General features: G+C 52.8%; 1 protein-coding gene across 1 annotated transcript; it reads left to right on the top strand.

The window, feature by feature from the left end:
- The first annotated feature begins 1078 nt into the window (after positions 1-1078).
- ALDH9A1 (aldehyde dehydrogenase 9 family member A1) lies at positions 1079-18282 on the top strand. The gene is made up of 12 exons (XM_075936955.2): positions 1079-1236; positions 1987-2184; positions 5342-5487; positions 8026-8155; positions 9431-9565; positions 10099-10295; positions 11593-11733; positions 13473-13661; positions 15054-15141; positions 15794-15935; positions 16984-17096; positions 17511-18282. Exons 2-12 carry the CDS (start codon positions 2013-2015, stop codon positions 17603-17605), a joined length of 1548 nt encoding a protein of 515 aa, XP_075793070.2. The 5' UTR covers positions 1079-1236; positions 1987-2012; the 3' UTR covers positions 17606-18282.
- Positions 18283-19190: the final 908 nt, after the last annotated feature.

Raw genomic sequence — 19190 nt, forward strand, 5'->3', positions numbered from 1 at the left:
CAACCTTGGAGCCCAACTCACTTTATGAAGCTAAACTTGTATTGGGTTCATAATGGACGGTACTAGAGGTACTGAGAGGTGGAATGGCTTTAAATATCATCTCTGCTCTTCTTACCATCACACTTTATATACCACTCCCGAGGAAGAAATCTGCCTGTTTTTTGGAAGTATTTACATGGCACCTATCATTCATAGTACTTGGGCCCTAACAACTGAACTAATGTAGGCTATGTCCACATTACAGAGTTTCTCTGAGATGGAGCTATCCTGGAAAAACTGCCATGTCCAGGGAAGCATCTGCTCTTCTGAAATTTTTTTTTGGAAGAACAGCCGTGCTCTTTTGGCTCTCTGTAACCCTCATTTTAGGAGGAAGAAGAGTTGCTCTGAAAAAGGGGTTTTGTTCCGACATTTGGCTCAGTGTAGACTGGCCAACTGTTGGAAAAGCTGCTTCTGAAAAAAAAGGCAGAAAAGCCAGGCCCAGTGCGGTTTGCAACGTGCGCACCTTTTGCCAGAAGCCTAGCGGGGTGGGGACGCAGCCTTGACAATGGGCCTGAATTAAATGCAAGACCACGCGTCTGTGGCAACCTGGGGCACTAGAGCTGCATTAGATCCCGGCCCCGGAGCCCTGTCTCAGGCTGCCTGAGCCTCTCTAAGCGTCGTTTCCAGCGGGGTCCAGCTGCTGAACCCACCGGCGCGCTTACAAACGAAGAGCGGCCGCGCTACTATTCGCAGTGCAGCGCGAGGCCGCTCTCGCGCTGCCCCTCTGCAAGGACCGTTTTTTTTGGGGGGGGGGGGGCTCTCAGGGAACCCGCGAGCAGCGCTCAGCGTCCCCCCCGCTAGCCCGGCGCGCGCTGCGGAGGGGCGCTCGTGCGCCTTGCTGGCAGCGTCGCGGGGCGGCGATCTGCGCGGGGCGCGCGCCGGGGCGGCGAGGGAGGGGCGGTTAAGTCCGTGCGCACATGCCGAGCGCGGGCCCCCCCCCCCCAGGCCGAGCGCGGGCCCCGGCCCCGCTCTGCCTGCGCGGACACGCCTCGGCCGGGCCAGGCCCCGGGCTCGGGTCCCTCGGGGCAGGGCCCGCAGACCCCACTGCCCATGCGCACGTTCCCTGCCCCTTCCCGAGCGAGGGACACAGGGTGGGTATCGGGACGGCCGCTCGCGGGGCGGGGCCAGGCGCAAGGGGCGGGGGCCCCTGGTGGGTAAAGTCGAGCTGTCCGGCTGCCGTGCGGAGCCCTTCGTGAGGTGAGTCCCGTGCTGGGGCGGTTGTATCCCTCCGCCTGCTCCCCCCAGTTCAGGTCGACATCGGGGATTCTGTATCCCTCCGCCCCCAGTGCTGGGGCCCCCTCTGCGGGGCGCCATCGGGGATTCCGTATCCCTCCGCCCCCAGTGCTGGGGCCCCCTCTGCGGGGCGCCATGGGGGATTCCGTATCCCTCCGCCCCCAGTGCTGGGGCCCCCCTCTGTGGGGCGCCATGGGGGATTCCGTATCCCTCCGCCTGCTCCCCCCCAGTTCAGGTCGACATCGGGGATTCCGTATCCCTCCGCCCCCAGTGCTGGGCCCCCCTCTGCGGGGCGCCATCGGGGATTCCGTATCCCTCCGCCCCCAGTGCTGGGCCCCCCTCTGCGAGGCGCCATCGGGGATTCCGTATCCCTCCGCCCCCAGTGCTGGGCCCCCCTCTGCAGGGCGCTATCGGGGATTCCGTATCCCTCCGCCCCCAGTGCTGGGGCCCCCTCTGCAGGGCGCTATCGGGGATTCCATATTTTCTTCTCACTCCCTAATACCAGCATCTCTGCAGGATGTGATGGGGCATTTCATACCCTCTCCCACTCTAGTGTGGACTCCCTACCCTTGGTGGTGGTGTGGGGGCTTTTGCAGCCCCTTCAAATCTTCCTCCGAGCCACTGCCCCTTCTCCCCTTTGCATGGGGTGGTGGTGTTGGTTCCTGGCTCTGCACTTGGTCACTCACACCTGTCTCTGTTTCTCTTTCCCGACAGCCTATTCCTAGTGCCTTTCCCTTTGGATGCTCCTACGGCCCGCCCTGTGGTCCCTCTTACCTCGCGTTTGCTCCTTTGGCACCATGAGCAGCAGCACGGGCACCTTCCACTTGCAGCAGCCGCTCAACTACCGGGCTGGGGCCCGAGTTCAGCCTGTGGATGGAAGCCACAGTGAGGAAGTGTATGAACCAGCTACAGGTAACTGCTTTTCATTCTAGTGGGGAAGGAGAGGCTTGGGATCCTGGATCCAAAGAGGAGCTGCTGTATTCTCAGTAGAAATTGCCTGAAGATGCATAACTTACTAGGGCCCCTGGCCTGGATTGGAATGCAAGATAGACACAGCTGATGAAATAGCACGCTCCATTGTGAGGCCCAGCTAATGCGGTATCTCCAAGTCACCCTCTATATAACTTGAGGAGACCAGGTGGGTGAGGTAATATCTTTTGTTGGATCAGCTCCTGTTGGTGAAAGAGACAAACTTCCATGCTTACCCAGTTTCTTTACTGGTCTCTTTCAGCAAGAGAAATTGGTCTACTAAAAGATATTATCTCCTTGTCTCTCTCCCAGCTACAACAGCGCTGCCTTCAACTTGGATAACATTACAAAGCTCGTCTTACCCATAAAGATGTTTTACTGGGCTTTTTTCCCCACGAGAACATTCTTAGGACAGAAAGAGGAGATACTATCTGACAGTCTTTCTTTCTCCTTAGTCCTTGTTACTGCAGCACACATTGCCAAACCCGTGGTAGTTAGGTGGCCTGGATTATCCATTCTGTTGCATCAGCCTTGGGGATAGTTGGGTCCCAAGTCCTCATGTAGATGGAGATGAGGGCTCTTTCATACTTAACAGAAGAGAGTGAAATAACACAGGTGCTAACCAAATTCCTAGTGTGATGAGGTAGACAAGAAAGTGTGGACTTTCTTATCTCTAGCTGGGTGCCCTGCACTACTGCCACTTTGTGGGGTGCATAGACCTAGCTCTTCCCTTTGCCACCCGTGAATTTCCAACATCATGTGTTGTACTGCCAGCACCTCTGCTCCTCACGTCTGTTGTATTGTCTGAGAATGTCTATAGATGCTGTACCGTCAGGGTCGGCTTCAGGGAAAATGGCACCCTGGGCAACTTTGCATTTTAGTGCCCCTGTGGTCATGGTGCCCCTCATTGCTGGTCCTCCATGGGCTCCCTAGGCTCCCCACTCCCTGCACGTCCCTCCTATACCCATAGCCCTTGTGCTGTGCCCTCTTGGCTCCTAATGCCTGCACGTCCCTGCTGTGACCTTAACCCTTGCACAGTACCCCCTTCATTCCTACCTCCTGCACTTCTCTTCTGCACCCCCGTGAGGAAGCTAGCCCAACTGGATACACAAAGCAGCTGCTAGTGCTGCCAGCTCCCCCACTGGACTGCTTCTGCTTCACCCCAAGCAGCCCAGGGGGTGCACAAATAAAGGGAGGGGAGCACAGGGATGCCTCCGCCCAGGTGGGAGAGTGACAGGCAGACAGGGAGCCCTGGGGCGGAGGAGGGGGAGAAAGCGTGCATGCCTGAGTGCGCAAGGGCACTGAACACTCTGCATCAGGAGATTGCAGGCTTGTGTTCACACAAGCAACTGAGAGTGCAGCTCCAGCTCCAGAAAGGCAGCAGTGCACACAGATCCTCTGTCCCATTGCTCCAGCTCGGAGAGGGCGGAGAAGGAGTCACCCAACATGAGCCACCTGCCCCCCAGCGCAGCAGACAGGACAGTCCCCGTCCAGAGTGGTCAGGGCAGCTCTGGGGAGGAAAGGTGGGGAGGGGACAGGAATAACAATGGCTGCACATGTGGAGCAGGGGGAGAAGAGGGAGGAGAACCCCTGCTCTGGGGAGTTGGTTAGTTGTCCACCTGCCCCCTGCAGCTCAGCTCTTCCCTCCCCCAGTGCTGCTGCTCGCCTGCCTGCTGCCTCCACCAGACAGCTGTTCTCAGCGTGTCAAGTGGGGACCAAAATCCTACTCACAGCCGGGGTGGAAGTAATTTAAATTTCTTACAGATATTGTCATGTTGCAAACCCCTCCCTGGGGGATCCCTGAGGGCAGGAGGTTGGGAGAGGGGGTTATATGACAGTACCGGTAAGACACTAAACTGTGAAGGGAAGTGCAGAGGGCTTGGAGTAGGGGATGGGGTGCAGGAGTCAGGGTGGGGGAGTGCGAGGAGGGACTTGAGGCAGTGAGAACTGGGGATGTGGAGGGCTCAGGGCAGTAGGGCTGGAGATATAGGGGCTGCAGGAATCAGGGCAGGGGGTAGGGATGTGGGGAGCTCACGGCTGGTGTGTAGAGGGATGCAGGAGTTAGGGTTGTGTGTGGGGGGAGGGGCACAGGGCAGGGGGCAGAGAATGTGGGGGGTGCAGGGCTGGGGGTTCATGAGGGTGGGGGGGGGCTGACGTTCTGATTTTCAGAAGATACTGGGCACCCAGTCTCTGAAAGTCAGATCCCTTCACAGTGTCTTAAGGTGGGGATTATCTTGAGATTACTCCCCGCCCTGGGAAAATCCTATTTCCAGCAGATTGCACTTGGGGCTAGAAGTATAACGGTCCTATTCCGATGCAATTTGTCTGTCACATGAGTATTTTAGCAAATAACACTTGGAATTAGTTTCAATACCAGAAGCTGGCCCAGTCCATACCATTCCCAACATGGGCAGCTCTGCCCTGCCTTCAGTAGAATGCCCGTTGACTTCAATGGAGGCTCCATGCAGCACTCCACAAGATCTGACCCTTGATGATACCAACAAACTCTTCCGGTACCTGGTACTGTCAGATGGCCTGTTCAAAATGTATTTCAAACGACAATGGTCTTGGAAGTCTGGGATTAAAAGGCTTTTGGGGGGAGGATGTTTGGAGGGGGCGATGTTCTCACTAGTCCTACAGCATCAGTAGCGGGCGGAGACTCCTTAATCTTAGGAGGTAACAAGTGGGAGTCAAAGCTTGACAAAGTCAAACTGGAAATAAAGAGCAAAATTTGAACAGAAAAGTTGAAATGGTTCTCCACGGGCTGTGGTGGATTCTCTAGCACATGAAATCTTTAAATATGAGATTGGATGTCGTCTTAAAAGATGCTGTACTCCAACCACAAGCTGTTAGGCTCAGTATAGGAAATACGAGGTGAAAGTCTATATACAGGTCAGATTAGATTATCACAATGACTTTTTGGGGCCTTAAAATCTGTTAGCATAAATGCAAAGGCAGTTAGAGACAGAATAAACACTTCTTCTGATATTGTAAACCATGGTCACGTTGGTGCTACTCCTATAAATGCTTGTTGATAGCAAGGTTATTGGCAAAAATCTCTGAATGCAACCTATAAAGTATGAAGCTTCTTTCTTCTTAGGTCGAGTGATGGGCAAGTTTCTCTTCTCTGGGGAGAAGGAGGTGGATCTGGCTGTGCAGAGTGCCAAAGCTGCCTTTAAAATATGGAGCCAGAAATCAGGCATGGAGCGGAGCAGGATTATGCTGGAGGCTGCCAGGATTATCCGGGTACATGGTAGAGCTTTTCTCTTGTGGCGGACTGGAGTGGTCCTGTCCTTGATCCTCCTCCTCAGTTCTTTTAATATCCTGGACATCTTGCTGTTAGCCTGTGCTTGCAGCATTAGAGAAGACCACTAATGCAGTAACACTTAATCAAACTGCATGAATAATGCACAGTTTGAGAGTCACCTCTGATCAGCAGAGATGGTAGATTCCTTTGGGCAGGGCTGGACCCTCCGGTCTCATCCGGTCATTCAAGGCAGCTTTGTTTGCATATGACGCTAGCTTAGTTTTTTGTCTTTCTCTTCAGCTCCTTCAGTGTGCCTGCTTCCCCTTTCTCTTGGGTCTCCCCTTTCCCAATGAATATAGATCAAATTTATGCCTGAGGTTGAGGTCTCTGGGTTGCTTGTCCCACTACTGCAGCTTCTGTGTCCTTGTAGCAAACTTAATTTTGTTTACAGCAGATGGATAAAAATCCATATAAGCTTCCTAGAAGTGTAACCTCTCAAAGTCCAGAACTCCTGTGCCTGCAGGAAACAGAGGGCATTATTCCTGCCTCTGCTTTTGTAACTGTTACACTGCCTTCTCTTCACAACTCCTAGGGGCTTGCTTATGCTTAGCTATGCCAAGCTGTAGCACTTAGTGAAGACGCTGCTAACACCAGTGGGAAGCACCATCCTTAAGATTTATGGGGCCCTACGCAGAACTATTGAACTGGTGCCTCTCTATCTGATGGCAGCCTGGGGTTGAGGGTGACAGTTTTTAGAGAGATGACTTTATAATCTTCAGCAACACACTAAAGAAAGTTTAAAATTTCCTTGAAAATATACGGTCCTGCCGACTAATGCAGTAAATTCAGAAACGGACAGTATATACCTGGCATTGGCAAATGCCTGTGAATGAAGCCATTTACCACTTGAATGGCTCTTTCATTGGTTCAGTGTTCTGCTATTAGCTCTGGCCGGCTTTGTCACTTTCAAATTAACCAGATGGTCTCCAGATGCAGAAGAAGGGGATGGGTGGACATTAAGATTTAGTGATGCCTCAAATTTCTGAGTGCCCTACACAACTGTGTGTTCTGCATACGGGTAAGGACATCCCTGCTGATGGGAGAGCGTCTCCCGTCGGTGTAGTCAATCCATCTGCTTGAGAGTTGGTAGCTGTGTTAGCAGGAGGAAACCCTCCTCTCAGCATGACGCTGTCTATGCTTGGAGTGAAGTCAGTATCATTGTGTTGCTCCAGCAGTGTGGATTTTCCACACTACAGAGCAACATAGTTATACCAGTTTTCAGACAGGTAGCCATGTTAGCAACAACAATAAGGAGTCCAGTGGCCCTTGAAAGACTAATAATTCTATTAGAGTATTATACCAATGTAACTTCATAGCATAGTTTAAGAGTTAATGCAGTAACCCCGTGGCTGTGGTGCATTATTAAGAGTCACATTCTAGGTCAAATGAAAGAATACTTGAACTGAAACGTATACTTGTCTGCTTTTCATGTTTGCCTCTGCTATATTTTTGGAGGGATTTGTGCTAATTTTTTCCTTCATAGTCCAGCTTCTACTATCCAACAGTGGAATCATGATACTAAGGAGGTTAAATTTAGATTAATCAACTAATTGAATAGTCGATGTAATTTGCATTGACTATTCATTTAGTTGATCAGGGTGCTTCTGCCTTTGAAATGTAGCAAGAGCCCTGCTGGCTCTTTTTATATTTCAAAGGCAGAAGTGCCACTGGGAGCACAGCCAATGGGGGACTCAAGCCATCCCCCGCTGGCCCTGCGCTCCCTGCTTTTGAAATGTGCAAGAGCCCTCGCCCCAGCCACCCCACAGTGCTTCTTCTTTTGAAATGTTGCAAGACGTTTCAAAGGGGGAAGAGCTGCTAGTTCTCCATTGAGCCCTGCCCCTTCTCCCCACGGAGACGGTGCTGTGGGGAATTGGCTTTTAAGCCAGCTCCCCCCAGCATTGGATCCTGCTCCCCCCCCCCCCCGTTTGCTGCCTCTCTCTGACAGAGGTGAGTAGTCAAATCACTAGTCAAATGCTTATTGGATAGTCGACTAGTCGCTCACATCCCTACATAATCCCGTCTTCAGGGCAGTCTAGTGAAAAAGAGGATTTTGAACAGTAGTGGTTTTTTTTTTTTTTTTTTTTTTAAATCAATGATTCTAGCTTCTTTACGCCCTTTATGCCCTTGGATTTTTCATTGCCTTGCTGTTTGCTGTTCTTCCCAACTTAGTATCATCTGTGAACTTCTTTAATATTCTCTCTGCTCCCACTTGAAAATCTAGATGATCAATACTTCTAAACGGGGATGTTAAGTAAGAGTAGACCTATGGCAGACCCAGCAGTCTTTGTTAGATGCAGCTCTACACCCAGCTTCACAGGTTGGCAAGCTGATAAATGGCAAGGGAAAAACATGCCTTGTAGAGTGCATTAGGACATCGCTAATGGCAAAGACTGCCTTCATCTGCATAAGGAAAGATGCTAGCATGCTGTGGGTGTTGCAACAGTCTGTCTAATGCTGGTCCTGTGTTGCACTTCTAGGAACGGAGGGAAGAAATTGCCACCATGGAAACCATCAATAATGGGAAATCCATCTTTGAAGCCAGAGTGGACATCGACATATCTTGGCAGTGCCTGGAGTATTTTGCAGGTTTAGCGGGGGCGATCGCAGGTGAGAGCTATGCTAGTCACTGGGCCTCATTTCTGTCCCCAGCTGTGAGGTGAACACCAGTACACTGCAATGATCACTTAGCTAAATGTTGACCAGCCTTAGGGCCACTAGAAAGTCCCTGGCTATTTGGAATAGTGTAGAACTTTGGCTTCAGATACCATGTTTCCTGTCCCAGGTATCCCAACACATTATGCGGTGGTGCATTAGAGATGGAAGGGAGGGAATTGTGTCCCGCTTTAAAACCCATGTGACTCCATTGACTTTAAGCAGGAGTGCATGGGGATTAAACTGAGCTAGAATTTGGCCCAGGGAATGTGGTGACCAAGTAAACAAGGCAGCCATTCTCCACGTAGCAAGAGTCCATTTGCACTCATGCTGATTGTGACGGGGAAAGGCAGCTGGCCATAGCTTTAGTGATATTGCCGGCTTCTTTTTCAAAGTGCAGTGGGATTTTCAGCTTCTACCCAGACAGTGAGCTGTACTCAGATGCTGTACCAAGATTTAATGTCTTCTCTTAAAGGTGGCTCTGCTGGCAATCTTTAAGATGAGAGCACAGCCCTCAATAATATAAGTGGGTGAGACTGTAGTAAAACAGCTCACAAATGGAAGTTATGTTTCTTTTTTGTTTTATATCCAGAGACCAAATTCATGTTATCCAGGCCTAAAAGCCCAAGGTGATATCAGAACCCCATTCTGCTAGGGGCTGTTTATACATGGAGTGAGAGAATTCCTCCTGTGAAGGACTTGCAGCATAAACAGACAAGACAAAGGGCGAGGAGACAGGCTTATTATCTTTGTTTTACAGATGAAGAAATTGAGGCACAGAAAGATGTCACCTGCCCAAAGTCAAACAGGGAGTCTGACAAAACTGATCATCCCGATCTCAGGCCCAGTGCCTTAACCACAAGATCGTTGTGCCCTTATTGGTATAACCAAGTGCAGCTGGTTTCAGTGGGCTTGCGGGCACCCACCTGAGCTGGCAGAGAATTGTCTTTAGTCTCTCTCCTTTGCTAGTTTCTGTGGCATTGTGAGTGTTTCACTCAGTCTCTGAGGTGGAGCCACTCCTTGAGTTAATATCTTGAGTTCTTTGGATAGATCCCGTTCAGTCTAGGGGGCAATTGCAAACCTGTTAGCAGAGAGGGCTTTGCTAGATCCCACTTCGGCAGAGGGGCAGGAAAGTTGGCCTGAAGCTGTCTTAGGGCTGGAAAGGGTTTTGTTAGTTTGTGCTCATCTAACACCATCTGTTCTCATCCACCTGTATTTCTCCCTGCCCAGGTCAGCATGTCCAGCTTCCCGGGGGGTCCTTTGCTTATACCCGAAGAGAGGCACTTGGAGTGTGTGTTGGGATTGGAGCCTGGAACTACCCCTTCCAGATTGCCTGTTGGAAGTCGGCTCCAGCCTTGGCTTGTGGTAATGGGAACTCCCCTTCCCCCCCCCCCCACCCCCATCCCCATCTGTGCAGGTTTCTTTGATGTGGGTGATAATGTGGTGGAGGACAGTCCGGTCAAGGGTTCATGAGCTAAGAGCCGTTAGTGGGTGGTGAAGGATCTGTTTGTCTTAGGTCTGTTCAGAAGACACGCTTGTTTTGGCAGGAACATGACTTAGTTGGGGTTGGTCTTGCTTTGAGCAGGGGTTGGCCTAAATGACCTGCTGAGGTCTCTTCCACCCCTAGTCTTCTATGAGGAAGCAGGTGCTTTTATTGCCTCCCACCAAATAGGTAAGGGTTTCAGTGAGAGTGTTTTGGGAGCCATGTCTGTACACCTCTTGGGATCAAAAGGGACAAAATTGCCAGTTACTCTCCTGTTGTCCGTTTCTTTGCAAATTCCATCCTCCTGCTGGAGAGTGAGATGTTTGCACATGCATTCCCTCCACCTCCCTGTCCCCAGTGTGTCTCAGGTCTGAACACCCTGCTTTCCCCCCTGCTCTTGTGTTGATTCTCCTAGGGAATGCCATGATCTACAAGCCATCTCCCCTCACCCCCATCTCAGTGGTGATGCTGGCAGAGATCTTCACCCAGGCTGGTGTGCCCAATGGGCTATTCAGTGTGGTGCAAGGGGGAGCTGCCACTGGCCAATTTCTGTGCCAGCACCGGGATGTGGCCAAAGTCTCTTTCACGGGGAGCGTGCCAACTGGTATCAAGGTAAAGACCCCTCTGCACTAAGGGTGGGCAAAGGGCTTCTGACTGTGGCACAAATACCAGGGGACATGGTATGTTGCAGCGGCCGGTCCTCCCACAAGCTGCTTGCCCTGGGGAATGGCTGGTTGCATGGGCATGACTTACTGCTAATCTGATGTGGCACAGAAATGTCTGGGAGAAGGCTGAGCAGATGCTATTAGGGTCTGCCTGGCGTACGAGTCGGGGGAGGGCCTCGAAGGCTGCTTCTGCTAGTGTTTTAAACCTGTTCTGACCTGGTGAAGAGCAGGTTCTCTGGCAGGGAAGAAATACAGGTCTCAAAATGGGTAAACCTGGGTCAGGACGTGTTTGAACTAAGCAGCAAGACAACATGTGAGAAGTCCTGGAAACGAATATGTTCCCCTCCAGTCTTGTGAAACGAATATGCAGAGACCCCTTTTTTCCTAGGAGACGGAGGGTAGCAATCACCGTGAGTCACTGGACAGCTGCTTACCTTGCAGTGGTATCTTGGGGAATAAGTAGGATTAAACCCTGAGCTACAGCGAATGCTGCTCCTAGGCATGCAGTGAGACCGTTTGCTCTTCCTGGGCCACGTGAGCCTGGAACGCCAGGACGTCCCAATGGAGCACCAAGCAGTGATCCTCCGCTCCAAACTGACACTGGCCACTTCCTGGGGGGGAGGGGATTTCGTTCATTCCCCTCAGTCTGTAGCTGCTGCATTTTCGGAAGCAAACAAACACTCCTCCCTGCTTCCCCCACCCCCTCCCAGTCTGTGGCAAAGCCTCTCTGCTGCGAAACCAGAGTCCTTGTCCGTTCTGTGAGGCTGGCGAGGCTCCAGAGAGACCTGAGAGTAGAGTAGCACAGCACAGACTGGGTCACTGCTTCTGGTATTGTAGGTATTTTCAGACACACCCGCATGCCCTGCTAGTCTAGGTGATGTGCAGCCTGGGTGTGTCTGGACCTTGCGTGACATTAGTCAATTGCATGTTCTGATTTACACACCCTTACATCTGTGAATTTAACATGCACAGCTCTTTGGGTTTCATCTTACCATTTGAATCCGCAAAAGATCTCTTGACTGCAGCAGCCTGGAAGCAGCACTGAGCACCCCCCAGTACAAAAACCTGTCCCTAACGGCCTGGATGCGCAAAGGGCGGGTATGTGGGCAGGCAGTGAATTGCTCCTCTCACCCCCCTTCTCTAGGGAGTGTGGGTATTTGTGGTCGCTGTGGCCCTTCTGGACCAGACGGGGCCCTTCCTGGCACCCTGGTTTGTTCATCCTGTCCCTTCTCCCTTTGTATTAGATCATGGAGATGTCGGCCAAAGGGATCAAACCAGTCACTCTGGAGCTGGGTGGCAAATCCCCCCTCATCATATTCTCTGATAGCGTCCTGGAGAATGCTGTGAACGGAGCCCTCATGGCCAACTTCCTCACGCAGGGCGAGGTGCGTAGCTCCAAGGGCATGCGACTGCCTCCTGCTTAGTCTCTGCTGGGGAGAGGGCAGCAAAGCTATTCTTGGGTTGAGGGGTCCATCCTGTCTCCCTCCTCATCTCCAGTCGCATCGCCACTACAGCGATTGAGGTCCCAACGTACTCAAGTTGGGTTCTCCCTCCTCGAGCGGGATAGAACTGCCCCGAGGAGCAGTGTATGGATGGAGCCTGGGTAGGAGGCTAAGGCTGTTTCGCAGGCTTGGGGAAGGGCACACAGTAAAGCCCCGCGTGAGACTACAGCAGGACTGGGATCCCGCAGAGCCCACTGCCAGAGGAGCAGGGATTAAAACCAGTCCTGCAGATAGCTCCAGCACACCCTGCTTGAGGGGATCCTCCTGGGTGCTGCCTCCAGCAAGAATCTTGGTAGCGGGCAAATGGGGCTTTGAGTGCCTGCTCTCGTGCCTCTTTCACTCGCTCCAGGAGGTAATGTTGTTCCCTGGGGTGGAGGTGGTCGCTCCGGGAGCTGCTTTTTTGGGTTGGTACCTTACCCAGATCCACCATTCCTGCAGCTTGGCTCCCGGAATCCAGCCTGGCGCACAGAGATCTGAGCGTGAGGCTCTGCTGCCCCATTTGTGGCCTCCTAGCATTCCGGTTACTGACTAGACCAGCTGCCGAGAGTCTGCAGCAGCGAGGAGCTGATAATACTCTGTCCCGCCCCCATACCTATCTGTAAGAGGTTACTTAGCCCCAGGGACACATGAGCATTTTCTGTAATCTCTGTGGCCAAGGGAACCAACACGATTTCTGGGTGTGGGTACTGTGTCTATGGGTGGGGCCAGCTTCACACTCCCCCAAAGGGGCAGGCCCTTGGGCAGAAGGGGTGGGGCTTGGCAACCAGTCCCCAGTGCTGCCTGGATGGCCCGGTGCAGGGTCCCCGTCTGCTGGCCCTCAGAGCCGGCTGGAGCACATGGCTCAATGATTCTAAAGGTCTTGGAGCTCCAGCTGCTGCAGGAGCCCCGGGCACCTGTCCCTTTTGCGCACCCCTCTTGGCAGGCCTGTCTGCCATCAGACTGGCTACATGCTTAAGTGTCCCTTTGGGGTCTGAGCAGCCAGCTCGGATCATATTGCTCACCACTTGGTGGCAGCGAGGGAGCTAAAGTACTTGGCTGTGATGTGTTCAGCGGTGAGGGGCTGAACAACCGGAATCCAGCCTGGCGCACAGAGGTCTGAACGTGAGGCTCTGCTATCCCATTTGTGGCCTCCTAGGATTCCAGTTACTGGCTAGACCGGCTGCTGAGAGTCTGCAGCAGCGTGGGGCTTCCCCTTGGCCCTGGCACTGGCCTGAGCTGCAGAAGGCTGTTCATTTCTGTACTCTCCGAGCAGCCCTGGCGTTGGGAAGGATGGCTCCTAGGCTGGTTTGAGCTCCTCTCTCATCAGTCAGATTGGCACGCAGGCAGCAGCCATGTTGGTGGCTCAGAGGGAGCTGGTGTTGGTCAGAAAAGGAGCGTGAATGTTTGCGCTCACTCCCAATGTGCCTGAGGGAAAATCCTGAGGGGGTTAAACTTGGTACGTTGCTCACTTTGTAGCCACTGGCAGCCGAATCCCATTCCTGGGAGGTAGTGTAAGCGAAACAAGTGGTGCATGAGCTGCTTCCGTGGTGGGGTCACGTGCCACGTGGGGGACCCTAGTGTGTCACATACCCTTCTCCACCCGAACAGCCTGGTATAAGGCAGTGCTGATTTCGATGTCTCAGGTTTGCTGCAACGGCACACGAGTGTTTGTGCAGAGGGAGATCCTGAAGGCCTTCACGGAGGAAGTGGTGAAACGCACCCAGAAGATTAAAATTGGAGACCCGCTTCTGGAAGACACAAGGATGGGGGCCCTCATCAGCCGCCCACACCTGGAGCGAGTCTTGGGGTTCATTTCGCAGGCGAAGGAGCAGGTGAGAGCATCCGGCTTTCTTGGGTTTGGGAAGGCTTGTTGGAAAGAATCACATGCTGGGGAAAGGATTTTCCTCCACTGCTGTTAGAGGGCGTGTTCTCCCTAACTTTTCTAGGCTGAAGCCCTCTCCTTGCTGTGGTTGAATATCTTCCTGGTTAACATGGCACTGAGAGAGTGAGCAACCAAGGGTCAGGTCCCTAACTGGTATAAAGTGGCACAGCTCTGCTGGAGGAATGCTGCTTTGCACCAGCCAAGGGTTGGTCCAGACTTACTACATGCAGGCTAGAGTCCACCCATGCTCTTTGTGCAAACTTCCCTCCCGGTCGGATCTCTGCTGTGGGCTGGGAGGAGAACGTTGCCCTGAATTTGGCTCTCTCCCCAGAACGGGTCTGACGGTCCTGGTTTCAAGTTTAACTGCAGAGCTCTTTGTTTAACATGCCAGGCCAGTAACAGATCACCTGGGCAGATTCCAATTACAGCTTGCTGAGCTCTTCAGACAGAGCAGCGGGAAATGCATTCTTCTAGCCACAGGCCAAGAGGAGGGCTCTGACATACTAACAAGGGACTGCAGCTCCTGGCTCCACCAGCCATGTTTGCCGTTCTCTGGTTACAGATGAGATTGCTGAGCCCTGAACTTTGGACCCTGGCCAGCTCTTAGTAGCAACGCCAGAAAACAGGCTTCTCTGTTGGCTGCCTGTTGCTGCACCTGGGCGCCGTGTTTTCTGGCTGTGGCCTGGGGAGCAGCAGGCAATCTGCGGGCTTTGAGTGACTCTGCACTCCAGGGTTTTCAGTGCTTATTGCTGGGTGGCCTCATTGTTTAAAAATCACATGCTCAAGCCACGGGCGATGAGTGTGTGCGAGCGCCAGTAGAGCAGGCTTCCCAGAATGCATCTGGCTAGTGACATGCTGCTTAGATGTGTGACTAGCCAGCATCTCAGTGTGTGTCCAGACTCTTAGAGGAGCCCGGAGGGGAGAGGTCATCCCTGCTGGAGGTGAAGGATGCAAAATACCCTTGGGATTCCAGCCTGGCTTTACTGAACCATTGGTGCAAGCTGCGGCTGTTCCCCCGCACTTTGTAGGCATGCAGGGAAGGAGGGAGGCTTCCTGCTCTTTGGGGCCTGCCCTGTCACTGAGAGCTGCCTGGCCAGGTCTCCACATCACCACTGGGTGCCAGCTCCTGTTCTTAGTCTCCCAAGGAGTCCAGGGGCTTCAGCTCCCTTAGAAGCCGATTAGACTGTTGCCATTCCCTCGGGAATCCCTTGTTCCTGTGACTGTAGCCTACTCCAGCCACCTGAGGCTGCCTCTTAAGGCCCTGGCTGCTGCGGGCCAGCAGGCCCATTGAGGCGTTGTGCTGGCTCTGACACCTGTATCTTCTGGGATGGCTCGCTTTCAGGGGGCGACGGTGCTGTGCGGTGGGGATCCATACGTTCCTGAGGACCCCAAGCTGAAGAATGGCTACTACATGCGACCGTGTGTGCTAGGTAAGATCCTCTTCAGCTCCATGGAGCTGTCTCCCCTGCGTAGGATGGTGCTAACGAACTCCTGAGCTCAGTCAGACCCTCTGCCTAAAGGGGAGCTGGGGAAAGGCATCCCTCTTCTCAGAGGGACCCAGCTGCCTGAGCTACACAAGCTAACACGTGGTACACTAGAGGCTAAGATCAGTGGTGGGTTGTGTCTCTGGCAGCGACCAGAATCTTGCGCTTCAGGGGAAGGTGTGTTACATCCCCAGTATGGACAACTGCAAGAGAACTGGCCCAAAGGGGGGGGGAGGTGGAATTTCTCCCTGCTCCTGAGCAGATAGTGCTCACTCTCTCCCAAGTTGATATCCCTTTCAGAAACTTTTTCCAGGTAGTTTGGGTGCCAGAGAAGCTAACTCTTCCTGAACTGCACCGGGCCCTGCAAGCAATGTAGCTGATGGATTCAGGCACAGTGCAAGGCAGGCAGGGTTCATAGGTTGATGGGCTTTGATCGGGCACAGGGACATAGTGGCCTTGACAGAGAAGTGCTTCGGGTTGGAGCCCAGTAGAATGATTCGTCAGAGGGACTGGCCATGTCATGTACAGCTGGGGTGGGGCTACGGTTATACATACGGAATTCACTGCTGCAAGTACAAGTGTGCTGCAATGCTTTCAGGGGACTGCCAGGACGACATGACGTGTGTGAAAGAGGAGATCTTTGGGCCTGTCATGTCCATCCTGCCATTTGACACGGAGGAAGAAGTCCTGGAGAGAGCCAATAACACCACCTTTGGGCTGGCAGGTGGTGTCTTTACCAGGTACAGGTTGGGGGGCAGCACTCAGCCCTTGCAATGCCCTAGGCATAGGGGAAGTCATGGTGGCAACTGTGCACCATGGATGCTCTTGCCTAACAGCCACTGAGGAGCAAGATGGCTCAGATAAGGACAGAATACTATTATTTGTAGTATAGTAGCACCCAGAGTCCTGGGAATCTTTGTGAGAGATGCCATACAAAACCTGGAACAAAAGGCAGTCCTTGCCTCTAACTCTTCGCTGGCCGTGTAGTCTCTGGTGTGGTTTGTATTCCCGCTGGGATCGGAGTCCCCTTGTGCAGACAATAGGAAACAAGGCCTGCCCCAAGGAGCTTGTAACACACAGTGCACCATGCCAAGAGCATAGACCAGTGTTTCCCAACCAGTGGGATGAGTGCATTTAGAGGTACGTCAACACAACTGAAATTTGGAGAAATCTTTGTTTTAAGTTTTACAGCGCTTTATTTTTGTACTTTTTTACACCCAAACATTTCATTGCCCACCCAGCTATGATTAAGTTGTTTAAACAAATGTGTTGTAGTGGCAGAAAAAAAGTTCTGTCTATAAACTGGGGGTACTTATTTTTTTTTTGGTAAAGGGGTACTTTATAAAAAAGGTTGACACACTGGTATAGACCTTGTAAATAACAGTCTTGTCTCCCTCCTCCTCCCCCCCCCCAATCCCAGTTTCCTAACCTATCTCTAGCTGCCACTCCTACTCCTTCACAGCCCAACCTGTCTTCCCTGCCATGGGGGAGAACTCTGCCTCCTTTTGGGGCTCATGCATACAGTGTTCAAAGGCAGCTCTTGCCTGCTTTCCCCTGCAGTGGTGTGGGAGAAGCCTGCCAGCCAATCTAGTCCTGCTAGCTTGTAATTAAGTTCTGCACTAGGTTTCCTGGCAATGGGGTGCTTCTCTCCTAGGGATCAAAGCCACTGCCTGCAGCCTTGAGTTGCATGCCCTGGTCCACAGCACTGCTGCTGGGCATGAGGTGTGAAGGATGGGAGGATCAGCGTGGAAGGGAAGGCTCTTGCTAACCCTTGTTCTTCTCCCCCAGGGATATCCAGAGGGCTCACAGGGTGGTGGCTGCTCTCCAGGCTGGAATGTGCTTCATCAACAACTATAATATCAGCCCCGTGGAGCTGCCCTTTGGAGGGTACAAGATGTCAGGTGAGCAAGGCACCGGCTCTGTTAACCTTATTCCGATAAGCTGGAGGTTAGTCCTTACTCCTGTGATGACAGGACCTGGCGGTGTCTTCCTCAGCTGGGAGATTGGGATGGGGGGCTGCTATTCTGAGCACCTATCCCTCAAGTCCCCAGGCTGCAGTTAGAAACGGGCAGGAGGTTGGTGAGGGGGCTGCTGTGTTGCATACAGAGAAGTCACCGGAGAGTACTGGACGTAGCCTAACCTGGCTCTTAGCTCAGAGCTGACTCAGCTACTCCCTCTAGGCACAACTCGAAATACTTGTCTCCAGCGGGGCAGTGGTCTGTAGGGCTGTGCTCTGACCCTATCGCTGGAGCAGGCAGTGACAGCAGGGTGGGGGCACTGCTGTCTCACTCCTGGGTGTGGTGTTTCCCCTCCAGGGTTCGGCAGAGAGAATGGCCAGGCAGCAATGGAGTACTACTCGCAGCTGAAAACCGTCTGCGTGGAGATGGGTGACGTGGAGTCGGTGTTCTAAGGACGGGCTGTTCCACGCCACTGCTGCTAGCTCTTTCCAGGGGCAGTGCCAAAGGGGGAAGCTGGCTGGGGGCAGTGTGCTGCAATCCTACTCGCTTGTAAGGGAGGGATGGGTGTGTCTAACATTGGGGGGGAGGGGGGGGTCTGAGTGGCCTATTCTCCACAACCTGCTTGGGAGAACCTAGGACTCAAATTGAAGTGACCTTGATTCTTCAGCAGCTGTCTACTGGAAATTACCCTTTGACTAGCTATTTGGGCAGGTTCTGACTCTCCATTGTGCCTGGAGAAAACCTACAGCGATGCCACAGTCTGTCAGCAGAGGTTTCCTCCTTGCACACTGAGCCGGGAGAGCTGTGGTAGGAGCACGATTGACATCTCCTAGACTAGTCCTGAACAGCAGTGCCCTTGGGCAAAACTACTTCCGCAGCGAGGGCTACTGCTGCAGCACAGGGCCACGTCTGTAGATGGGTGGTAGTGGACTGAGGCTCAGTTGGGCCTTTTTCCAAGTACAGTTCATTGAATGGCATCCCCCTGCAGCTGTGGGTTAGCGCTAGGGCTCCAATCTAGTTTTGCCCAGGGTCATCATCCCCCAACATCCCTACAGTTAGGCAAGCTAGTCTTTATGTATGCACGCAGTTGTATTTGCTCACATAAAGGAGTGTACAAAAGTGCTGGTAATGGCCTTGTCTGAAAGATGTTTGTGGAAGAATGGGAGCTGACACCCTGCGCTGCCTGCCCCTTGTTAGTACTGTAGAAGTCAAGACAGGGTCACTTGCAAGGCAGTTAGAGAAATGCTACCAGCTGTGGGGTAAGGACGAGTGTGCAGCGGGGAACAAGAATGGAGCAGGCTCAAGCCATCCAGCATGGAGTTCAGGAACGTTAACTCAGAATCCCACCTACTAGTGCGTGGAGGACTCAGTGGGGATGACTGGGTATTTAAATGCAACATCCAAGGGAAAGCCTCAGACATGGAACTGGTAAGTACAGGAAGGCGCTGCCCCCTGCAAAGCTGCCTCCCATGGCCTAACAGAAACCCTGCTCTCAGAAGGTGGTAAATAGAATGCACTTAGCACAGTGGTCAGTTCTAGGACCAGCAAGCTAGGGGGGCCCAGACAGCAATGCCCATCTGAATGCACCCACCATTAGAGGGACTGAAGGAAGCAGCCTGTAAAGCTGTCTGGGAAAGGGATTAACACTGAAGAGGCCCTGAGCATAAGGAAAAAATGCCTTACATGTAAGAATCACTGAAGGTTTCTATTGTTCAAAAGCTGAGTGCACAACACTGAATAGTAGCGGTTTCCAGCTCCTCCTGACGGAGTCGGGGGAACACCCAGTGTGGCCTGCCCAAGGTAATCTGAAATATCCTGCACCTCTAAAGCAAGGCCAAGAGTGCCTCTTCCCCTAGAGAGAGATTCCAAGGAGCAGCTTAGAAACAAGGATAAAGTTAGTTCTGTTCCCCAGGGCACACATGTCCTGGCCCCACTTCATTTGCATACCTTATCCAAAAGTTTAATGCAAGTTATCCACAGCTGCCAGCAATAGAGTGCAGGGTAAAACACCTCAGGGGCCAGGCTCACTTGCAAAGG

The sequence above is a fragment of the Pelodiscus sinensis genome, chromosome 9 (assembly GCF_052426305.1).
Source record: "Pelodiscus sinensis isolate ZL-2025 chromosome 9, ASM5242630v1, whole genome shotgun sequence".
Taxonomy (NCBI): Eukaryota; Metazoa; Chordata; order Testudines; family Trionychidae; genus Pelodiscus; species Pelodiscus sinensis.